Consider the following 19560-nt stretch of genomic DNA (forward strand, 5'->3'; position numbering starts at 1 on the left):
CAGCTAATCAAATTTATAAAGCTGATGAAACAGGGGTTTGAGTGGAAGTGTTTGCCTATAAAAACTTTGGCTGAAAACCAAAGTATAAATGCAACAGGGTTTAAGTTTAATAAGGAATCATAAATTCAAGCATTACATGCTTTTTTTGTTGTGAAAAAATTTTGCTTACATTTTTAAAAAATTTAATTTATACATTTTAAAAATTTAGACATATAGCACAGTAACAGGCCCTTTCAGCCCAAAAGCCCGTGCCGACTAATAACATCCTACATATGGTAGGATACTTACAACCCCTGGTATGTTTTGAAGGGTGGGAGGCAATGTACCCTCTAATTTTTAGTAGTCAGTGTGCGCAAAAATATTTTGTGCAAATGTTTTTTCCTGTGGCAAAAGCATGTGCACATTGACTGGTTGTGAAAATGTAAACTTGAAATTGTTTCAAGATAATTTTGGCACAGCCCATCTCTCATGGCTAATAAAACTGTATTGGCATGTTTTAATCCAATACAAGTACGAATACAAGTTAACAGAAACAGTGAGTTAAGAGATTATTTTCAATAAGCATGATCATGAATTGCTCCATTATTTTCGATCCCAAAACTTTTGTGCGCACATTAATTTCCTTTGTGCACTGGTTGCGAAATGTGTGCACATGCACCCAGCCTGGAGGGAACAGTGGTGGGAGGTCACCCTCACAGACACGGGGAGAACGCACAAACTCCTCACAGAACCCTGGTCCTGATCGCTGGCGCTGTAACAGCGTTGTGCTAACTGCTATGCTAACCGTGCCACCCATTTTTGTCACGTGTTGGCTTTTATTTTTCTTTAAAGCTGCTTATTTTGATCAATAAAGCACGCTGTATTTGCTAATGAATAAACTGTCAAAATTTACCTGTTCATCTCTTCTTTATTCATCCTTAAATTTGAATTTTAAAACTACTGCCCGAGAACTCGCTCGGAAAACCTGGCCCAATCCCCGAGCTGTCTGGATTTTTGGACTTCTACTCTAACAGCAAATGAAAGAGAAGGGCTACAAGAGTTCAGGCCAATTCTGACAAGGGAGACTGGGAATTGAAAGAAAAACAATCAGAACTGGGAAAGAAAGTCAGAACTTCTAACATTTAGTTCCATGACTCTGCAAGATGATGGCTGTGAATGTGAGACCCTGCTCAGAGTGCAGGGTGACAAGAGTCAAATATTCAACAGATGGGTCACTTGAGAGTAGAAGTCAGGGAGTGAGAGACTCTTACTCGACAGCCACAGAAATGGAAGGAAATTTGATAACAAGAATAATTTTAAGCATCCAATTTTAATTTCTTAAATAACTTTGGTAACTTTTACAAAACTTTAGCTTTAAATATATTTGTATTTCATTATTTTAATACTTTTCTTTGCTAATCAGAATTTGGATTTAACTCAAGTCCCCAGGTTAGGCCTCATTGATTGAACTTACAGATTTTAGCATGAATCAAATCAGGGCAGGGCATTTGTGGCTCATTGTCCAGTTTCAGGAGCTTCAGATCCACATAAATAGACCAGTGAGTGGAAATATGTTTAGTGCTACAGGAGAGCTTGTACATTTTTACATCAGGTAAGTTTTGGAAACTGTGGCTGCTCTTCACAGTTCAACTTCAATGCTACCTTTGCTTGACATCTGCTTTGGTGCTGGATTCTCAGAGCCACTGGGGGCAGATGGCAATACTCTTGGTGCTGATGTCCGGGGTTGCGCTTGCTGAGATCTGGAAGCAGGTGTCCTTTGTGCTGGCTTAAGACAGAACGGGGGGGGGGAGAGAAAATGCATTACTATTCACGTTCTTGGACGGTGCAAAATCTAAACATCAGAAGTTTTGATTGTTCACATAATAAATTTGAAATAATTCTCTTTGGGCAGAAAGAAAACAATATATCCACAAGCAAACAAAAGCAGTAGAGCTTCATTATCTTCAGCAAACCTCCTCCTTCACCAAGTTGTCAGAGAACATCCTCTTCTCCTCACCACATTCTTTTTGTTCCTCCTTCCATCTCCAACTGCCATGTTCCTTCTCGTAATTTCCGAGGAAACCACAGGATGTCCAACACATGCCATTTTACATCTGTCCTTCCCACCGTTCGGAAACTCTAATAGTCCTTCCAGACAAAAGCAGCAATCCATTTACAGGTCTTCTATTTCAAGGGTCTCCTCTGCATGGAATAAACCAATGCAGATTGGGTAATCTCCATTCAATCCACAATCCACAATTCAATCCACAAGGGTAATCCTGAGGTTCAAATTCATTTCACTAGTGCATTTCTGGTCTCCTTGCTTTGGAGGTGGTGCAGATGGGGTTCACCAGGTTGATTCCAGGGATGAAGGGATTAGCCTATGAGGAGAGATTGAGTTGTCTGGGACAGTACTCGCTGGAATTTAGAAAAATGAGAGGCGATCTTAGGAAACAAAATTATGAAAGGCATCGATAAGATTGAGGTAGGCAAGTTGTTTCCATTGGTTGTGGAGAACAGAACTAGGGGACATAGCCCCAAGATTCAGAATAGTAGATTTAGGACAGAGATGAGGAGGTACTACTTTTCACAGAGGATGGCGAGTCTATGGAATTCGGTGCCCATTGAAGAAGTGGAGACAATCTCTAAATATATTTAAGACCAGATTGGATATATTTTTTCATTGTAGGGGAATTAAGGATATGGGGAAAAGGCAGGGAGGTGGAGATGAGCCTATCATCAGATCAGCTTTGATCACATTGAATGGCGGAGCAGGTTCGACGGGCCAAATGGCCGACTCTTGATCCTATTCCTTATGTTCTTCTTTCTCCACCCTTCTGACACTTTGATCTTTGACCCGTTATTGTGTTTCAACAAAACCATTTGAGGAACTTTCTTCTAGTCACCACAGCAAATTTAAAGACGGTGCAGGAATCTACATTCAATTGAGCAAGTGCCGCAAACATCACCTTGGCCAAACAGTTAACCAACAGGAGTTCCACACAGGTGGATCATTTTATTGTATATAAACCACAGAATTAATCTTTACAGCACCTTGCTTCTGTGCTGATTGACCACACCTTTACAAATTAGATTTTAACACAGAGGAAGACAGACACGAAAACATTTCAATAGCAAGGAGATTTTGAAATTTAATTTAATTTTTTTAAGTTTATACATAGCACGGCAACAGACTCTTCCAGCCCATTTTTCCCAAATACCCCAATTAACCTACAACCCACCTATGTTTTGAAAGGTGGGAGGAAACTCGAGTCCTCAGAGAAGACACAGGGAGAATGTACAAACTCCTTACAGACAGCGCGAGATCCGAACCTGGGTTGCTGGTAATGGAACAGTTTTGCTCTAACCACTACACTTACTGTGCAATAGGATAGGATTTTTTTTTGCCACCTGTGGAAGCTTACCTCCTCTGCCTCAGGGTCAGCATCTTCATTCACGTCCTGGTTGGCCAACTTCATTGCATTCTCCAGCACTCCCACAATGTTCTGATTCTGCGCACCACTTTCTAATCCCTGAAGTGGTGGGAAACCTGGAGGTACATGGTGGGGGGGGAGAGACAAAAGATATAATCCTACACAATCACCTTTTCAGACACCATACTATCTATTTGATTGACAGACCAGTGAGGCTGGAGTGGCAAAGCCCATCTTTAGGTCTGACCAGGGCTATTTTAAATATTTGAGATGTGAGAAGTGCCCCAACACCTAGAGAAAACCCATGCAGTCACAGGGAGAACATGCAGACTCCACTCAGATGGCACCAGAGGTTGGAATTGAATCTGGGTCATTGGAGGTGTGAAACAGTATCTTTACTAGCTGAGCTACTTTTTTGGCCTGTTGTAATTCTCTGGATATAGGGCTTTGTGCCTAAACCAGTCACTTCACATATTGCTGCAAGAAAGCTGGTTAAAATGACTAACCAGAGTCATGGAATATTCCTAACAGACCAGATGGAAATTCCAACTCCGTCATCACATTCCACACACTTGTAATGCCATAAAAATACATTTTCCAGTTGTTAGACTGATGCATTCACAGTAGAAAAGGGAAATGAAGTTAGAATTGCTGTACTCCTGAAGGTGTTCCTCAGCCTGGTGGTGCTAGCTCTGATACACCTGTATCTCTTTCCTGATAGGAGTATTTGAAAGATGCTGTGTGGGGTGGTAGGGGTCCTCAATGATTTTGTGCGCCCTCTTCATGCCACAATCCGGCAACCTTATTCTGCAGATGCTGTTCGTAACTCAAGACATTTATGCCAACACGAATGACCAAAAAAATATTCCTTCAAAACAAATAGCATATTTTCTTCTGACAACTCAGACTGATGGGCAATAACCACGTTCAGGGTTCAAGGCAGGAAAGTTAGTCACAGGGTTCTACAGTATGTAACTGGCCCTTTGATCCAATTTGTCCATGCTGACAAAGTGATCGGAACAAAATTGGAAACAGTAAATGTAAGTGCAGAAATCAAACCTCAAGGTCAGGGAACTTTTCTTAACAAATCTGCAAATGTAGATATAAAGGATTTGATTTCTCCTCTTCCTAAAGAAAAGGGACATACTCTCCCAGAAAAGTCACCTCCCTGGTGTGTTCACTCTGTTTCTTGCTCGAGACCAGGCAAGGCCGGCGCCAAAGGGGAGGGGGCATAGGCAGGCATTTCCCCACAAATTAGTTATTGTGCCCCCCCACCCACAGCACTAGCATCACTAATGTCAGTACACGATATAAACATGCACGTTTGTGTGTTCCGTTGGAGAGAGGATGAAGTGTGACAGCGGTGGATAGAGGTTTATGGCCGGAAAGGCACCCACACCACGACCACCCTCAAGTTTCGAATGTCAGTTTGTGCCTCCCCTCAACCCCGCAGTTATCCTAATGCCCCCCCACCCCATTAGACTTGTTCTGACACCGACCCCGAGAGCAGGGGCGGCCACCTTTTAATTTTTAATTGAGACGTACAGCACAGTAACAGGCCATTTTGGCCCACGAGTATGTACCGGGGTGTAGACGGACTCGTGAGCCAAAATGACCTGTTACAGTGCTGTATGTCTCAATTAAAAATTAAAACGTCGGCCACCCCTGCTCTGGAGTTTTTTCTGAACTGATAAGTGAAACATGAAAGTCTGCAGATGCTGTGATTGTCATTAAAAAAAACCAGAAACGCTGGAGGAGCTCAACCGGTCTCACAGCCTCCAGGGGAGGTAAAGATATATTAGGCCTGAGCCCTTTCTCAAGGAAGTGGTTCCAACATTTTCTGTCTGATTTTCACTCTGCGTACCATGGTTCAATCTAACAACATGACAGAAATTAACCAAAGCCTCCTCTTTACCTGGTGGCACAGGCAGTTCGCTGAGGTTAACATTTCTTCCTGCTTTGTGTGCTCGAATGGCATCCTGGTATTGCTGGAAAAGATTGCAAAACATTGGTCAAGAAAGCAGAGAATTGTTATACTGGGGATTCTACTCCGGCATCTAATTTGCCCATGATCGGCAGCAAACCCGAGGGGTTGCAGATTCCAGGGGAGCGGAGGACTGGCACTGGGCAGGAAGACTATTCCCTGTCTGAGAAGGAGAAGCAGAGATGACCCATGGGACGGTGACCACAAAGGCAGACCAGTGAAGAGGATCTGTAGCAGGCTGCTGGCAACTCAAGGTGAGAAACTCGAGGAGACCACGGGCTGCGGGAGACTGCTGTCGGGGGACTCCAGCGGTCTGCTGGAGACTGGCTGAAGGGGTACCAGATATCAAAACCAGGATGTAAGGGGGTGCCCAGGGCACTGAAGGGTTCCTGACCATGTCGGAGGTTCGGATCAGGAGCTCAGGTCCCCAACGGTATTGGACTGGATTTTGTGGGGCTGCAGATGTGCTGGAGGTGAATCTACGGACACTCAGTGACTCCAGGGGGGGGGGGGGGGGGAAGACTCTTCTTTCTTTCTCTTTCTCCGACTGTAAGAGGTGCTTCAGGCAAATTCTGCCGATGGCAAATCGGTCCGCCTTACAGCAGGCAAAAGCAATTTATGTAATAAGACACTGCTGTATTACATGACAATAAATTGAATCTTGATCATGAGTGCAAAGCAACAAGATGCCCACAAAGATGACTTTGTGTGAGGTCAGCACAGTTAGTATAGCAGTTCACGCAATGCAACTACAGCACCAGTGACCTGGGTTTGAATCCAGCACTGTCGAGAAGGAGTTTGTACATTCTCCCCATGTCTGCGTGAGTTTCCTCCAGGTGCTCCAGATACCTCCCACCTTTCATAAAAAGTTCAGGGGTTGTCGGTCAATTGGGGTATTTGGCTGGCCAGAAAGGCCTGTACCACACTGCATGTCTATATTTTAAAATGAATTAAGGAAGATAAGGAATGAGGGGGAGAGAGGTCGAGAGGTAATTTCACAAGCTCGCATACAGCTGTGGAGCCGAAAGTGAGTTAGCAGACTAATTGTTTTAATTCTATTGAAAACTGACAATTAAGATTAAAATGACCTGCCAACTCACTAGACCAAAGAGAAGTGGTCTCAACAAAGAGAGCAGCTTAATCTCTTATTTAAAAGAGAAACAATAGGTTAATCAATAGGTTTGAGCAAACAGTGTCACTCTGGAAACTTACTTACTTTAACTATGCGTTCATGCATTCTTGCTTTCCGGTCATTGCCTGCACTCTTAGCCTGGGCAGCAGCCGCTTTATATTTGTCCATCCTCTGTTGAAGAGCCTCCATAACATCTTTAGGAGGAGGGGGAACTGCTGTGGATAAGAAAATTAATAGAAGGAGGGTTAATCGCCATCTGGACAGGGCAGAATTTAAAGATCCCTGAAGTCAGGATACTTGACCAAGTATTACAGCATGGTATCGAATCCATGTAAGAGGTGCTTCAGGCAAATTCTGCCAATGGCACATCGGTCTGCCTTACAGCAGGCAAAAGTAATTTATGTAATAAGACACTGCTGTATTACATGACAATAAATTAAATCTTGATCATGAGAGTAAAGCAACAAGCACCTGTCAACAATGTACAGTAAAACCCCTGTTATCTGGAATTCAAGCAATTGGTACCCTCAAGCAACTGGCATAAAAAAAAGAGGAAAATAAATAGGTTAAAAAAAATACACAAGTTTAAAATTGGTACGCCTTGCTATTAGTTCGCCAATCACAGAACCATTTAATCTCAAGCAACCAGAAAATACATTTATTTGGCATCCCCATAGATGTTGGATACCAGGGGTTTTATCGTAGTTTCACTGATCAGTCCCAGTGCAGGTGGTGGAAAGTACATACATCACATCCTACCCTGAGATTCTTTTACCCTGTGGGCTAAGCAGAATTTCTATTTATTGGTATTTCAAAAAACTGTACTCAAGTGAAATGTAAGCAAAGAAAAGTGCAAACAAACTGACCGTGCAATGCAGAAAATAAACATTCAGTCATAAATAATGTGGAAAGTAAGAGACCTTTGATTCAGCTTGTTGTTTGGTGGAGGATAGCAAATGAACCTGGTGATCCGAGTTTTGTGGCACCTATACCCCTTTCCTAATGGCACCATCAAGAAAAGAGAATGTCCTGGGTGCTGATGCACATATGTGCATAGACAAGTGGCCATTTGTACTGGAATTGCAGTGAGACTTGCACACAGTGCAAGAACCATTGATGCATTCTGTAGATACCAGGTACAATGGAGGAATTATGGGTGCATAAGTGGAATGCTAGGACTATAACAATATTTCCAGTGATTATTAGGAATGGCAGTGCAGCAACAGCAAAACACCCAAGACTGTTACCAGGGGTAGGCATTGAAAAAAAAATCATCCCCAATTCCCTCATAGTGGCTCATACAGAAAAGCAAGACAAGAGAAGGATTACACCTGGTTGCCACAGCACGTGAAGAATTGCTCAAATGAATGAGAAGGTGCTGAGAGCAAAAAGAGCTCCTAAAGGGCCTCAGGTGCTGAAGGCTTCCTGATCACATCGGAGGTTTGAACTGGAGTCTCTGTTGCCACAGAGGCTGCGGGAGGGCTGGAGGAACATCCACGGACACTCAGTGTCTCTGAAGGGACTCTCTTTTGCTTCTCTTTCTCCTATTGCTAAGGGGCACCGGGCAATACTCATGGCGACTCCTGGTCTGCCTTATGGCAGGCAAAGGTTGAAGTGTAGGATGCCTCTTACATTTTAATGTATTATTACTTGAAAGCAACAGGAGCCTCTGAACCTGTGAATCTGGAATAGAAGGCCACCTGAACCTGCAGTCTGCTCCACCATTTAACAAGATCGTGCTTGATTCGACTGTAATCAACTCCACATTCCGGCCCTCTGCTTACAAAACATCTATCTGCCACTGCCTTAAAAATATTCCAAGGCTCTGCTACCACTGCCCTTTGATTAACAGCTCCAAAAAACTCAAATTCAGTGAGAAAAAAAAATGTCTCGTGTCCCAAAAGAGCAACCATTTTTTTTAAATAAAAATGAGCCCTAGATTTTCACACGTGGAAACATTCTCTCTATGCACGCTGTCAAACCCTCTTGTCAAGTAGACTCCCACTCTAAACTGCAGCATATACAAGCCTAACCTGTCCAACCTTGTTTTATCTGGATTCCTCCCCCCAGCCAGCACTATCTGAATTCTGAGATTTCCTGCTTCTGGTTCATTCTGCTTATTCTTTGAAGAAGAGCTCAGGCCTGGAATGTCAGCAATATATCTTTGTCTCTTATGGATGCTGAAAAGACCGGCTGAGTTCCTCCAGCATTTCAGTGTGTTTTTACTATAATCAGTGTCTGCAGATTTTTGTGTTTTACTTGTGACACAAGCTGCCCATTCCACTATTAATCTAGTTAACCTTCTCTGAACTGCTCCAAAGACATTATTAAATAAAGAGATGAATATTATGCACAGTACTTCCCATGTGGTCGCACAAATGCCCTGCAGAAATGAATTATAACTTCCATTTTCAATTCCCTTAACAATAAACAGTTACCTCTCCTAACTACTTGTAGTACCTCCAATGTACACCAGGATTGTTGGTAGAATAATAGACAGCAATGAGGAAATTTACAGGAGGAAGATAGATCAGCTAGCTGAGCGATGTCACAACCACCACCTTGCACAGTGTCAGCAAAACTAAGGAATTGATTACGAACTTCAGGAAGGGGAAACCAGGAGAATACAGGAGGGGTCAGCAGTGGAGAGGGCAAGACGCTTCAAATTCCTGGGTGTCAACTTCTCCAAACATACTGGGGCCATCATGTCGATGCAATCATGAAGAAGGCACATCAGTGGCTGTATTTTGTTAGGAGTTTGAGGACATTGGTATAGCTCCAAAGACTTGCAAATTTCAACAAATGTACTGTGGAGAGCATTCTGATTGGTTGCATCACTGTCTGGTATGGACAGGACAGGACCAGACGACAGAGGGTTGTAAACTCAGTCAGCACCATCATGAGCATTGGTCTTCATTCCATTAAGGACATCCTCAAGAGGCGGTGCCTCAAGAAAGCAGCTTCCATCATCAAGGACCCTCACCACGCAAGCCATGCCCTTTTCTCATTGCTACCATCGGGAAGGACATACAGGAGCCTGAAGACACACACTCAACGTAACAAAAACAGCTTCTTCCCCTCCATCATCAGATTTCTCTCTTTTTTCCATTTTTTTTACACTGATTATTTGTTTTAAATCTTTTATTTACAACATTATAATTTAAAGTAATTTTGCTCTTTGTCCTGCACAATATTGCTGCTACAAAACAACAAATTCCATGACATGTTCATGACAATAAACCTGATTCTGACACTACCCCTTTGCCATTCATGTATGCAAGATCCCTTCATTTGTCAATGCTTCAATCACTTGCCATTTTTTTATTTTCCTGTCAAAATAGGAAATTTCATAATTTCCTATGTAATCCTCTTTTTGCTATACTTTATCCTACTTACTCAGACCATCGACCTTTCTTTGAAGCCTTCTTGGGACCTCTTTGCAAATTACTCTTTTTCTTTTCTTTGGCTTGGCTTCGCAAACGAAGATTTATGGAGGGGTAAATGTCCACGTCAGCTGCAGGCTCGTTTGTGGCTGACAAGTCCGATGCGGGACAGGCAGACACGGTTGCAGTGGTTGCAGGGGAAAATTGGTGGGTTGGGGTTGGGTGTTGGGTTTTTCCTCCTTTGTCTTTTGCCAGTGAGGTGGGCTCTGCGGTCTTCTTCAAAGGAGGTTGCTACCCTAAATTACTCTACTAGCTATCTTTATGACACCAAAAAATTTAAGATTCAGATTTATTGTCAGCATACAGACATAACTGAGGAGAGCGGAGGAACAAAGGGATCTTGGAATACAGATTCTTAATTCCCTGAAAATGGCATAATAGGTAAACAGGGTTGTAAAGAAAGCTTTTGGCATCTTGGCCTTCATAAATCAAAGTGGTGGAACGAGCTGCCATCTGACATGCTAAATGTGGGCTTACTCTAAGTTTTAAGAATAAATTGGATAGATTCATGGGTAGGAGAGGTCTGGAGGGTTATGGAATGGGTCCAGGCCAGTGGGACTAGTGGAATGTTGTTTCAGCAGACTAGAGTGGCCCGAATGGCCTGTTTTCTGTGCTATAGTGTTCTATAAACAGCCCTAGCACGAGATCCCCATATCACTCTGCCCATTCCATATTGCCAGCCATATATCTTCATGCTCTCTCACTTGGCATACGCACAATACTAAGATGCATATTCCCAAAAAAGTACTTTGAAAGAACAGAGAGAGAACTGGAAGAAAATCATCAGGATTATTCTGTACTAACAGAAAGATTCTCCAAAGGCATTCAAGACCTACCTGATGTAGTCACCGACTGTGCAGGAGAGGCTACTGGTACTGAGAGAACAGGCACATTAGATGGAGGAAGGGTTGGTTGTTGGGCCTTTGGTATGCCATCTAGGAAAAAAAACACACCCAAAAAAATGGCAGCAGATAAATTAATTCTACATTTCTAAACTATTTCCTAAAATCAATACAATTCCATTCAGGCCCCAGATTAAACCCAGTTAAGAACTAACCCTAGTGTCACTTCACAAGGATTATGGATTCCTGTAATCAAAGCATAAAGATCCACTGAAACAGAGATGACCAATAAATGCATACCAAAAGGAGGCGGCAAGTCACTGAGATTCACAGTCTCTCCTCTGTCCAGTGCTTCAAGAATAGGATCAAATTTCTAGTTTGAACAGAAAAAACAAAATGGTGTTATAACTGCAAGGAGAATTTACATAATCTGGACAGATTCCAATGCACATGAAGTCAGTGGAAATAATCACACCATCACCTTTTTCTCTATGCTAAAATGTAGAAAGGATAGGAAAATATTCACTTCCTTCAAGCCTGTTCTCCATTCAATGTCAGGTCTACATCTACCATCTTAATCCATAAACCTCAACACCCTGCTCGATAAAAATCCAACTAACTTTGGTGAAAGTCCATCTTCTGAATTACTTCAGTACGATAGAACACTATAAGCACAGAAAATAGGCCATTCAACCCTGTATTGAAACATCATTCCGCTAGTCCCACAGACCTGCTCCCATTCCATAACCCTCCAGACCTCTTCCATCCATGTAGCAATCTAATTTTTTCTTAAAAATTAATGGTGACTTGTGGTCGAAGGACTCACACCAGGCTGCAGGCTATTGGGGACTGGCTGATGGGTATCAGATATTGGGACTGGGATTCATGAGTGAGCTGAGGGGGGGGTGGGGGGTGGCTGGAGGGCCTATCATGCCAGAGATTTGGATCTGAAGTTCGGGTTGAACTAGTCTCTGTGCGGCTGCAGAGGCTGCGCTGGAGGTGAATCCATGGCCCCTCAGTGTCTCTGAAGCGTCTCTCTTTCTCCCGTTATTAGGGATGCCAGGCAATGCTCAAGGGGAGTCGTTTGCCTCATGGCAGACAAATATTGAAGTATATCATGTATTCATATGTTATTACATGACAATAAAACAAACCTTGAACCTTTGGACGTTACTTTAGTGACAAGTTGGTTACATGAAAGTTATGGAAGCAAAACAGACTGACCAAATACATTTAGTATCAGATCTATGCTACTAACAAGCAGATGTTCAAACAAATGTGGACAGTTACGCTCAATATGAAAAGAAGAGAAACTCAGCAGGTCAAATAGCGTCCTTTATATAGCAAAGATAAACATTATGTATCTTCATCTTTGCTACATACAGTACATTTTTTGACCTCTAGCATTTCTTTAGCATTGTGTTTTTTCTTCAATCACTGCTTCTGCAGACTTTCATATTTTACTACGCCCAGTACGTCTTTGGTTCCCTCACTGCCCTATTCAATATTTTAACATGAATCTCAACATCACTGAAAACTGAACACATATATTGGGAAATATATTATATCCCTCATTCCAATATACAATTTCATGCAACTCGTGTCTTGCTCAAATTGCTGTTGTTTAAAAACTCAGTGATTAATATTGCTTAACCTCACCTTGCTTATTTGGTAGTATTTTATTGCAATCTCTGTGTCCCCATTGCGTTTGGCTTGCAGGGCAGCGAGCTTGTATTCTTTTTGTCTGCTCATTGCATTCTCTTTCATGCTGGAATTCATTGATACTAAATAAAATTGTAGGAACAGAGCTGAAAGTTTTTTCCAAGGTAATAGAATACAATCGCGCACATTGGTTCATGGAATGATAATACCTCACATTTATTCTGTGAAGCGCACTGTAACAGCTCTGGATCAAATCTCTTTAAACCTGTGCAGTTAATGAATGAAGAGAGATTTATACCCAAACAGTAAAATCAGCCAGTCACCTATGAAATCAGCCATTGACATTAGACACACAAAATCACAAATAATCAAAGCAATGTTTTAACAGTTAAATAATACAAAATCATTGGGTCTTAGTGTAGTATCCAAGGGCACATCTGTAAACAATCCAAATCCTTGTGCCACTGGGTGTTTGTCCTCAGTCTCCTGTACCTCCTTCCCGATTCAGTGAAATCAAATTTTCTGATCAACTTTCCGGAGTGGCATTTGAACTCAAGCTTCTAACTCAGGGGATGAACACTCAACACATAACCCAAACATAATTTTTTTTTAATAAAACCTTCAAGAAATGGAAACCTACTGACAGAATTCCAAACCTACCTGCTTTGTAATTTGATGTAGGGATGGTTGCTTCTATTTTTGCAGGACCTGGCTGAGGAGGAAGAGCTTGGGGTACAGATATCTTTGGCTTGGGTAACAGAGGAGGAGCTGCAGGCTTGGCTGCTGGCACAGGACACTCCCTGGACTCAGAGACGTCCGTCGACGAAGACTGGTCCCTTGCTGTAGAATTTGAGATCTCCAAGGTAGATGGAGCTGTTGCGTTATTGTTTTTCCCAAAAGCCACAGCAGGTGGAATGTCTTCTTCATTGATCTGTTTCCCTTTCTTCACAGATGTAAGCATGGTTTGGAGGGTCTTTTTAAAAAAAGTAAATCAGTTATGAAAATGATGATTTTGCTTATTTGCCTTTTTCCACAATACAAGTAGCCATGACTATCAAAAGGGCACGAGGCTACTAATGGTGATGACTCTAGCCTCATTTCAGAACTTAAGGATAAAATAGGCTGACACAACCCCGAAAAAAGATTCTGAACCCAATATTCAACTAGCATTGAGCCACAGATATAGATTAGGTCTATCAACTCTAATTGCACAGGTGCGTCAACTGACGCATTTCACCAAAAACAATTTTTTTTTTTTTTAAAACAACCTTAAGGCCACGTTCATATCTTCGCATTTTGGAGCTCTCGCCCGATCGTTTAGCATTGTCTATTGCACATCTGTACATCTCAATCCTCTCTGTCAGAGTACCTTCCAGTTCATCTGCAGGTGCTGTAGTGGACTGAAATTTAAAAAAAAAGCACACTTCATTAGTTAATGATGCGAGAGCAAAATACTATCAAACAATTGGTTCGTTTTAGATATCAAGAATATATACAGTACATTTCCCCAGATCTAAAAAGCTTGGTACCAGCCAGTTTTCTGTTATTAGGTTTTGTGGTTAACGGAACAATGGGTTTGGAACAGCTCAGTAGCCTCAGCAGTGTACTTGTATCAGCAATTAAACAATGGCAGGCTTTTTGAGCATGAAATAATGTTTAATCTGTACCATGAAACAACTTGATCTCTATTTACAAAGTAAGATAAATGGAGCATCAAACAAAATGGTGCCAACAGAGCCTATATGGGAAATTCTGGAGATTTTTTTTCAACTTGTGACGCTGTATTGGCACCACAAAAACGTTCAATTAATGAATCATTTTGGTTACAGAACTTCGGATAAGGGGAAACGTACTGTGTTAACTTTTCCCAGGTCACTGCCAGGGCAAGAGATCCCTATACGGAACAAATGAAATAGGAGCAGTAACTAATTTCTTCAAACTGTGAGGAGTGAATAAGAAAGTCTGCAGACGCTGTGATTGGAGTAAATCCACAAAAATACTCAAGAAATTCAGCAGGTCCCACAGCATCCATAGGAATCAGATATATAACCAGCATTTCGGATCTGAGCCTTGCATAAAGGTACAAGCAAAAAGCAGGGAGGCGCCTGAATAAAAAGGTAGGGGGGAAGGAGAGAAGGGGCAGGGGGAGGTGAAGAGGCCAACTACCACTCATCAGGGCAGCAGGAAGTGCAAATGAGAAGCAGTGAGCTGTTGGTCTGTTCTCCTATCCTGCCCATTCCTACTTCCTCTCCCTACCTTTTTATTCAGGCGACAGCCTGCTTTTTGTTCCTACCTTGACAAAACATTGGTAATATAGCTTTGCCTTCTATGGACGCTGCAGGACCAGCTGGGTTTCGCTAGCACTTTTGTGTATTTACTTCCCCCGAGCTATAACCACAGTTCTGTGGAGAACATAATCCCAAAGAGTTACATCCCTCGGAATTAGTTATTCCTCATCTCAGATTCAAATGGCCAATTCTTTCCTCTTGACACAACTCACCAAGCAGCATTTTGCTGCAGGTATAGATTTACCATAACAGTCTGTCAACTGGTTCTAACCAGGTCGTACTATGCACTGAAATCCTATTAAGAATGTTAACAGCTTTGTTTAAATCCAGTACAAATTGCTGGCAAGACGAAAAATCAAGATTCTGGCAACACTCTGGAGGTCAGAAAAAAGATTCAGTTAACACTTTAAGATCGGAGGACAACTATTAGCCCTAAAAGATCAAAATTGATTCCTGAAAATTAATCAGGACAGATACCCTAAAAATTAAATTTTACCATCAAATATGACACTAAGGCCTCCAATTTCACCATTCCGCCCAGAAGAGATGGTCACTGCAATATCCTAGGTTATGGACCGACAATATAATGAACTGGAAGATTGGATTAGTACAATTACACAATGGTCAGCATGGATGTGCAGGGCTGAAGGGCCTGTTTCTGTGCTGAATGGCCTCATGACTCAAATATGGAGAGCACTCTGAAGCAATAAATGACTATTGTCCAAATGTAAGCAATTACCAGACTGCTACAGATTAGCAATTGCTTATTTGAAAAACCAATGTTTTCTCAAAGCTGACTTTATGGTTTCTGCTGAAGGTGGACACTGCGCCAAAGGCAACACTGGACATTGAAGATTTTGCTTCTTGAACACTTGTGGATTGTGGATTTTGGATTTTGGGCTGCTGATCACGAAATCACCATAAAACTTTCCTATCACATACCTTTTTTTTTTACATATAACCTATTATTGTGATTCCTGTCATCTTTTTAACATGCTTTAAGCAGACAAAACTATGAACTGCAACATATCATTAAAAATTCTTTTTCTGCATTCGCACTTGGACGTCTTCCCTGCTGATCTTGGTACCGCCAGACAAACCTGGGGAAAAGTTTCACCGGGACACTGCGACCATGGCAAAGCGATATCAGGGGAACTGGAATCCATCAATGTTGGTCGATTATTGTTGGACACTGACATGAGGGGCATCAGATGCTGAGTACAAACGAAAATCAGTGGCAAAATATTTTTAGGTCAGTATCATTTAGTGTCAGTATCATTACGTGATTAAATTCCATCAAAATTAATTTAACTTTTCTCCGACATCCTACATGATACAGCAAATCTGAAATTATCTCTGTATTCAGCTTGAAGTTACCCATCATAATCCCCAATTCAGGAAGCAAACCTTTTGAAAAAATATGTTGTCCAGCGCAATTTTATACTTGCTCCCCAAAACTAAATTTCTCTTTTTACACTCTATTTCTTCTTGAATGTATTGTCTATTTTACAGTTCCACACAAAACTACGTTAATTTTATGCTTCTTTATGCTGGCCCTAATGCTTGGCATCCCTGAACAAGAACAAGTTCTTGAATGAAAGATCCTAAATGGGGATTTTAGTATCCTCTTGAAACTCAGAGTTAAAACATAGAGATGCTGGTGAAACTCAGCCCGTCTCGCTGCGTACATAGGAGGTAATGAAATTGTATTCCGCCTGGGCACCCTCCAACCAGATGGCATCAACATTGAATCTGCCACCACCCACCCACCCAATCCTCTTTTCCATCTCCTCTCCTCCAGTTCCAACTCTCTCTCCTCTCCACCACCCTCTGTCACCCCTCAAAGACTGGCTGAGGTCCTCCAGCATCTCTGCGTTTTTACTACATCACAGCATCTTTAGACTTTTGAGCTTTACTCTAAAAAAAAAATTAAGAGTTACACAGCATAGAAAAAAAGACCATCACCTGCTAACCTTCATGGAAATAATAACAGAAGCAAAACTTGGATACCGGTACTGTTCATTGCTAAATACACAATCCTTCAGAGGAGAGGCAGCAAATTAAGTTCCTGTCAATTGTAATAAGTGCAATCTTAATGAATTTGTTTTGTTTTTAAACCCAAGAATGAAAATGAGATTTAATCTACCTGTGAAATTCTGTCAGGCGTAGTATTCTTCTCTGCATGGGAAGTGACATTCACACTTGGTGTATCATCTTCAAGAACTTCATTCAATTCTGCCTAGAAAAGTAGTAACTTTAAAACAGTTCAGTATTATAAATATTGGAAAAAAAACCAACAGTCAGAGTTTTAAGAAACAAAATGGATTTCAATCTGGCAGAAGGGCTTATTTCTGCCATTCGTTTGTATAGATAAATTATCATTTGTTCAGAGAGATGTTAACCCAGTTGTACTGGAGTTCCTTTTCCTCCGACAGTAAACCTCCAATGGAAGTCAAAGTTGAACATTTTATTCCAGAAAACTAGAATGTTATTGTACTAAGATTTAGAAAATATAAAACTAGCTCTTTATTGAAAAACAAAGTCCCAAAACAATTCTAGCCAAGGAACTTATAGATTTATTTCTTAAACATGGTCATGCATTGTGTGAGATCTCCAAATCCCAATTTCTTCAGAGCATGAAGATGAAGAGAAACAACCTCTTATGCCCACAGAATGTTCCAGTCGGCCATAGAGTTAATGACAGCAGCTATGTAGAAAACAAGACGACCAATTTGTACAGAACAAGATCCCAAGAAACAAGGTGGCAGTCATTAGGCAATCTCTTATTTTCATAATTGAAGAAATACTGTTAGCCAGAACTCCAGAGGGCGATATGGAATCTGTTCTGTCTAATTTTACTTGGTCTGCCAAAAAGCAGCACTATTTTTATGCTACACTAAAGTTACAATAAGTTGCTCTGGTCGGTGGTTAGATATAAGGCCTTAAAACTGTTCTTTGGCTGTCTCACCAGTGGCAATTCCCAGATGTTAAATTAAAACTAAGACAAGATAGAGAAAACAAATGCGTCTGAAAAGTATGATGACATACAGAGGGAGAGCAAGTAATGGCATGTGTTAGACACATTGGGTAGCACACAACATACATCCCTGTAATTGTGTGCCACAAGAGAATGTAATGTTAATTATGGTTAATACATTGCCCCTAACCTTTTGTACCACATAATAAAAATGAGCTCTTCACCATAAGCATGTTGATAACATGTGGAAAATATGTTGTAGCACAAAAAGGTTGGGCCGTAATACCCCTGAATATTTTAAATATTTTAGTCTTTACACAATCAAACTAATAAATTATTCATCAGCACTTGCTTTCTTAAATCACTAAAGTATTGAAAGCCGTTGGTGACTCGAGGCGAGGAACCCACAGACTGTGAGTGAATTGCAGTCAATGGGCTCACACTGGCTCGAGACTAACTGAAGGGGTACCAGGTATAGGAACTGAGATGCGAGAGGGAGTCAAGGGCCTAGGGCGCAGAGACCATCCTGATCATTTCAAAGGTTTGGATCTGGGGCTCAGGCGGCCGATGGATCGAACAGGAATCTGTGCAGCTACAGAGGCTGTGGGAGCGCTGGAGAAGAATCCACAGACATTCAGTGACTCTGAAGGGACTCTCCTTTGCTTTTTCTTCTTTGACTATAAGGGGCAGCAGGCAATTTCTGTTAATGGCAAACCTTTGTCTGCCTTAAGGTAGAATAAATGGAATTTCAAGTCATCACCTTTCTGTCGTTCATACCATGCATTGCATGGTAAAGACGAGATAGTTTTTCCACAGAGCAGATTTTCATAAATACAAGTTAAAACAGAAGTTAAAATATTAAGACATATACAGTAAAAGTCCACAGTATACTATCCACATATGGGAATTCAGGAGTCTGATGGCTTGGGAGAAAAAACTGTTGTCCAATCTGGAAGAAAGGGGCCGAGTGCTACTGTACCTCCTACCAGATGGCAGAAGGGAGAACAGTTTACATGCGGGATGTGTGGAGTCTTTCACAATGTTTATTGCTTTCTGTGAGTATCAAGTGTCGCAGATGTCCGTCGTGGTAGGAAGTGAGCCCCCAATGATCTCTTCCGCTGACTTCACCATCCTCTTCCTAACCAGGTGGTGATGCAATTGCTCGGAATGCTCTTGATCCATCCTCTGTTGAATGTGGTGAGGATGGAAGGTGGGAGATGAACTTTCCTCAGCCTTTTCAGGAAGTAGAAGCATTTCTGGGTTTTTTGGGTATGGAGTTGGAGTTAAGGGACAAGGTGAGATTCTCCGCCAAGTGCACATCTAGGAACTTTATACTCTTGACAACCTCAACGGAAGAGTCATCAATGGTCAGTGGAGAGTTATTTCCCCTCCCACCCCCCCCACACTCCCCTCAATCCCTCCTGTAATATTAGATCTATTTTATTACATGACAACAAAAGAAGCCCAAAGGCAGGGCGAGATGGAAGTTTCCAGTGACAGCAATCAGGTGCTCCCATTATGGCTTCCTGTAAGTTGGGGAGACTGGACACAGACTGGAAGATCATTTCGTTGAGCACCTTTGTTTTGACTGTTCTAATTGTGGGGATCGCCCACTGGCAACTCATTTCAATTTCCTGCCCCACCACCATGCCGACATGTCTGTCCCTACGCTACCCAAGTGAGACCATCCACAAATTGGAGGAATAACACCTCATAATTCATCTGGGCACCTTCCAACCAGATGGCATTAACATCAAATTCTTCAGTTTCCATTAGACAACCCCTCCCCCAGTTCCTCATCCCAATGTCTCCTTTCCTC

The 19560-nt window shown here is 41.8% G+C and overlaps 1 protein-coding gene across 2 annotated transcripts in view; it reads right to left on the reverse strand.

Moving 5' to 3' along the window:
• cc2d1a (coiled-coil and C2 domain containing 1A) overlaps window positions 1-19560 on the reverse strand; it is a 76951-nt gene that overhangs the window by 49860 nt on the left and 7531 nt on the right. The window contains exons 4-13 of one of the 2 annotated variants that reach the window (XM_069927274.1): window positions 16911-17003; window positions 13745-13876; window positions 13137-13449; window positions 12474-12598; window positions 11115-11187; window positions 10809-10907; window positions 6614-6741; window positions 5329-5401; window positions 3405-3529; window positions 1642-1765 (exon numbers count right to left, since the gene is read on the reverse strand). In XM_069927274.1, the coding sequence (XP_069783375.1) occupies window positions 1642-1765; window positions 3405-3529; window positions 5329-5401; window positions 6614-6741; window positions 10809-10907; window positions 11115-11187; window positions 12474-12598; window positions 13137-13449; window positions 13745-13876; window positions 16911-17003 (1285 nt within the window). Of the gene's footprint in view, window positions 1-1641; window positions 1766-3404; window positions 3530-5328; window positions 5402-6613; window positions 6745-10808; window positions 10908-11114; window positions 11188-12473; window positions 12599-13136; window positions 13450-13744; window positions 13877-16910; window positions 17004-19560 lie in introns of both variants that reach the window. The other variant, XM_069927273.1, reaches the window with a different exon arrangement.

The sequence above is a fragment of the Narcine bancroftii genome, chromosome 3, assembly GCF_036971445.1.
Source record: "Narcine bancroftii isolate sNarBan1 chromosome 3, sNarBan1.hap1, whole genome shotgun sequence".
NCBI lineage: Eukaryota > Metazoa > Chordata > Chondrichthyes > Torpediniformes > Narcinidae > Narcine > Narcine bancroftii.